The sequence below is a fragment of the Vitis riparia genome, chromosome 4, assembly GCF_004353265.1.
Source record: "Vitis riparia cultivar Riparia Gloire de Montpellier isolate 1030 chromosome 4, EGFV_Vit.rip_1.0, whole genome shotgun sequence".
Lineage (NCBI taxonomy): Eukaryota > Viridiplantae > Streptophyta > Magnoliopsida > Vitales > Vitaceae > Vitis > Vitis riparia.
Window position 1 is genome coordinate 18,154,456 of NC_048434.1, and position 4,551 is coordinate 18,159,006.

At 38.4% G+C, this 4,551-nt stretch overlaps 1 protein-coding gene across 1 annotated transcript; it reads right to left on the bottom strand.

Moving 5' to 3' along the window:
* Window positions 1–2,474: 2,474 nt before the first annotated feature.
* Window positions 2,475–4,055, bottom strand: LOC117913533 (geranylgeranyl pyrophosphate synthase, chloroplastic-like). The gene has a single exon (XM_034828525.1). It carries the CDS (start codon window positions 3,758–3,760, stop codon window positions 2,654–2,656), a length of 1,107 nt encoding a protein of 368 aa, XP_034684416.1. The 5' UTR covers window positions 3,761–4,055; the 3' UTR covers window positions 2,475–2,653.
* Window positions 4,056–4,551: the final 496 nt, after the last annotated feature.

Here is a 4,551-nt window from a genome sequence, read left to right on the forward strand (position 1 = left end):
ATAAAAGTAATGAAAAGAATAATATTATTGTAATGTTAGACTTGTACCCAACTTTGCCCACATAACTTGGAGAATACTTTTTCTTGAGGAATTCTACAATGTTCCATCCCTATAAGTTTCAAGAAGCATCCTAGGCAATATTGTCTCCAAATACCAGAGCAGTTGGAGTCATGGCCTAGATATTACTAACCCATTATAAATAAAGGTAAGGATAAGTGGGGATAAGCAGGGCTCTTTTCTACAAGGTGTGGGTCTGTGACACCCATTTTTTTGAGCAAATTCTTTTTTTTTTTTTTTTTTTTTTAACCAAATCTTTCCCCACCCTTCACTCTTCTGTATCTTGCAAACTTCATCAGTCTATAATAAATTGATAGACTTCACTATATGGTAAGTCCCTAATAGTCTTACCTTCAAATTTATTATTATAAATAATCTGCATAAATTTTGAGTTATACTAATTATGAATTGAGTAGTTTTTGCCCTGCAAAATTACCATGTGTTTTAAAAGATTTGGTATTTAATTACTACATTTATTCTTCAGAAATCCCAAAATGTGATCAAGGAAACTAGTAACATTAATGAATGTTGCACAATTTCTTGGAGTGAACCATTGGAGTACGAGAAGAGCAAGGTTTTAATCAACTTCATAACTTGTTTAATTCCACTAAACCAACAACTTAATTTTGTGCAAAATAATTTCATTTTGTACACCTTTAAGAATAACCCCTAATTAAGTTATTCTTAATTTTGTACACAAAAAATTTGCATCTAATTTTTTCAAATTTTTCAATTTTTTTGAAGTTTCATTTTGTACACCTTTAAGAATAACCCCTAATTAAGCACGAGCCAGAGTGCTGCTGGCTTATAAACATGAATGAATTCTAAGTTACTCAAATCCAATATCATAAACCATAAACAAACTACAAAAAGATATAAACCACATGACAGTAGATCCATTTTGTGAATTCACTTATTCTAGGGGATAGTGACAATATGCAAGGAATGTTTTTGCTGAAAACCATATATATATATATATATATATATTATGAGAAATGCAAAACATCATTGGGTAATTCAAATTCATAGTGAAGATCTAAAATCACTTTTATAAAAAAGAATTTAATGTACTTATTTCATGAAACTGGATGAAAATTGATTGATCATTCGTGTTGAAGAACATTGCTAGATTTGATATATGAAAAGCCGTGCAGGATATTCCATTATTCCAAACAAGCACACCACCAAACACAAGGCTGATTTGTCTAATTCATTAGAGAATCAATGAGGATGCCTTCTCCAAGCAAAACTAGAGAGCATTCTTTGAGCATCATTGTTCAATTTCTCAAACTCTCTTGATTTCTGTACCCATCAATTTTGGATGCATGACCTCCTCAGTGAACGTATCTTTCCACACCTTTCTCTTGCAATGATTTTAAGCCAATAACAACAGATCCCTTAGTACTGTTGAAGATGGACAAATTCAAGCATCTTCTATCCAACATCAGATAAACCTTAGAAATTACATCCAGAATGCCTTTCACAGTCAATTTATCATGCCAATTACCCACAAAATATCATCATGTGTTGCATCCATGGCTATGTGAGCAAATGCAAATGCAGAAGAGCATCTCCTGCAAGAACAATGACATATATTTGCTAAAAATTTCCAAGCAAGGTAGATTGTCAAGCATTAGAGCTATTGCGAGCACAAGCAACAGGTATTACTGTGGATTCCTGGCCACTTACTAGTTCACAAATGCAAGCTCGTCAGAATTGATCTTGTGATGCATGTAAGCCTTGACATTGAAAGTGGATTTTTGTTTATGGATAGGTTCTTCAAATGAAGTATAACTGGGATGGAAATCTGGTTTTGCCTTGGCATAATGACAATGTCTTGAGAACAAGACTGATCTTATTGAAAATTAATTCTGTGAATAGGTGAAGCATGGGAGGAATGGGGGGAAGGATCTGACGGCATTTATGAATCATGGACATCAATGAGAAGATAGCATTGAATGGATGGTAGAATGAAAGACACTAAATTTATTCCTCCCATGCTTCACCAATTCCTCCCATGCTTATTAATAAAGATGGTTAGGTATGAAGCATGGACCAAATGAAAACTAAATTTATTCCTTGTTTCTTCTGCAGTAGTGTACTGTGATACAAAAACCAGTCAATAGCATTGCTCAAGAAACTAAAATTCATAGATTATCTCATGTCGGCAGAGGATGAACAACACATGATCCAGATCACGGCAAAGTAACACATCAAAGACACAAAACACTGCAAGAATAAGTTACGAGCTTTTAAAATGCTATGAAATGTTTGTGAATGCAGTTGGAATAGCATAGTGATTTCATCTTCTGTGGTACAATTTCTAAATATGCTGGAAATGTTTTCCAAGAATTCGTTAGTTTGCCCTTTGCTATCATATTCACATAACTCCGCTAATCATGGAAGAAATTCCGAAGTTCACAAAAGCCACAGGTTCAGAAGACTAACCTTCTTGAATCTTTACTAGAATGTTTCAGAAATCCAGCAACACTGATACATACACAAGTTCATGGTAATCAACCAGTAAAGCACAGAGAAAGAAAAAGGAAAAAGAAGAGTGGACTTATTCAACTGTTCAGACCATTGAGACAACAAATCAATTTTGCCTGTAAGCAATATAATTAGATAAAGCAATCAAAGGGGCGGCCTTGTCTGGATCGAAGCCGGAGAGCTGGTCCTTGGCATCCTTATTCAGTTGCTCAGCTAATTCCCGAGATTTCTCAATACCCAGAAGCTTCGGGTACGTGAGCTTATCAGCCACCAAATCTTTGCCTGCAGTCTTCCCCAACTCTTGGGAGGATTTGGTAACATCCAGAATATCATCAACCACCTGAAAGAGCAACCCTATACATCTGGCAAATTTCCTCAATTTTTCAATTTCCTCATTTGATCCTCCTCCAAGAATCGCCCCAAGAACTACCGCCCCCTCAAGTAGAGCTGCGGTCTTGTGAACATGGATGTATTCGAGATGTTCCAATCCAACATCTTTCAAGCCCTCAGAACATATATCGACCACTTGCCCTGCAACAAGTCCTTCTGACCCAATCGATTTCGCCAATTCGCCGACTGCACGAACTATCCACCCCGGCGGAACTCCAACCGTCGCTGTGGCCATGTGCTCGAACGCAAACGCCAGAAGAGCGTCTCCGGCGAGAATGGCAACATTCTCACCGAAGACCTTGTGATTTGTGGGCTTTCCACGGCGTAGATCGTCGTTGTCCATGCAAGGAAGGTCATCATGCATTAAAGACATGGTGTGAATCATCTCCACCGCACAAGCAGCCGGCATCGCCGTAGCTTCATCCCCGCCAACCAGCTCGCAGGCCGCGATACAGAGAACGGGACGGACACGTTTGCCGCCGGCGAGAAGGGAGTAGCGCATCGACTCGTGGACCTTCACAGGTTCCCTGATGGGAACGGCGTCGTCCAAAGCTTTGTTGACGGAATTAGCCTTATCAAGGATGTAAGCGTTGAAATTGAAAGCGGGCTTCTCTTCTTCCGGGGTGTCCCCTCCTCTAACCATCTCCTCCTTGGTGAGAACCGCCACCAGAGACATGGGTCTTCCAGACCTCTGAGACAACATCGGAAAGGATGGGTTCTTCAGAGGATGAAGCATACGGCTCAAGACCGGGGATTTTAATCTACCCCCGTGCTTGAACACATAAGAGGTATGCACCCATGTGCCCAGATTCACAGTATTCATTATCTCCCACGCAGGCTATTAATATCGGAAATTTAGAAGAGGAAAGTACCTACTTCCTAAATATGGAGATGTTTTAATGCAGACTGGTTAACATTCCAAAGCAACCCCCAGTGATCTCCTTGTACTCTTTGATTCCTGGTATGTGCTCGGATTTATAAAGGAGGGACAAAAGAAAAAGGGTAAAAGGAATTGAAGGGAGGGAGATGAAAGCGAGTGCTTGAGCCTAGACGACACTCCCCACACCACACCACCCAACCCCAGCACATGACAAAGATAGGATTTTGGATCGGGCGGCTTCACAGCAATCGGAATCCAACCTTTTATATTTTTATTTTTATTTATAATCTTTTTCCTTTTTTTCAATCAATTAATTCTATAGTCTTTCAAGCAAATCGCAAACAAGAAAAACAGAAAAAATAAAAAAATAAAAATTGGGGGCTATTCAATACTCGGTAAAGTCGATTCCGTTTAGGATTCGATTTGTGAACATCGTTTTGTTCATTTTTGGAACATTTAGCCTCCGTTACGAGGAAGCAACTTACCTTGAACATAGCCCATTATTAAGAGGGAGTTTCTCTCTCTTCTTTAAACTATCACTAGGTAGTGGGACAGCTGGCTCATCTTAATGGGGTGTATCCCTATGATTTCATAATAAGGAAAAAGAACTTCATTTGGAAGTTCCACTTATTAGTTATTGGGTTGGAACTTGGATTTCAAATACTTAAAGAATGGATAAAAAGATATTACTTTACATGCTTCACCTTTCTATAAATAATTTTCATAATTTTGTG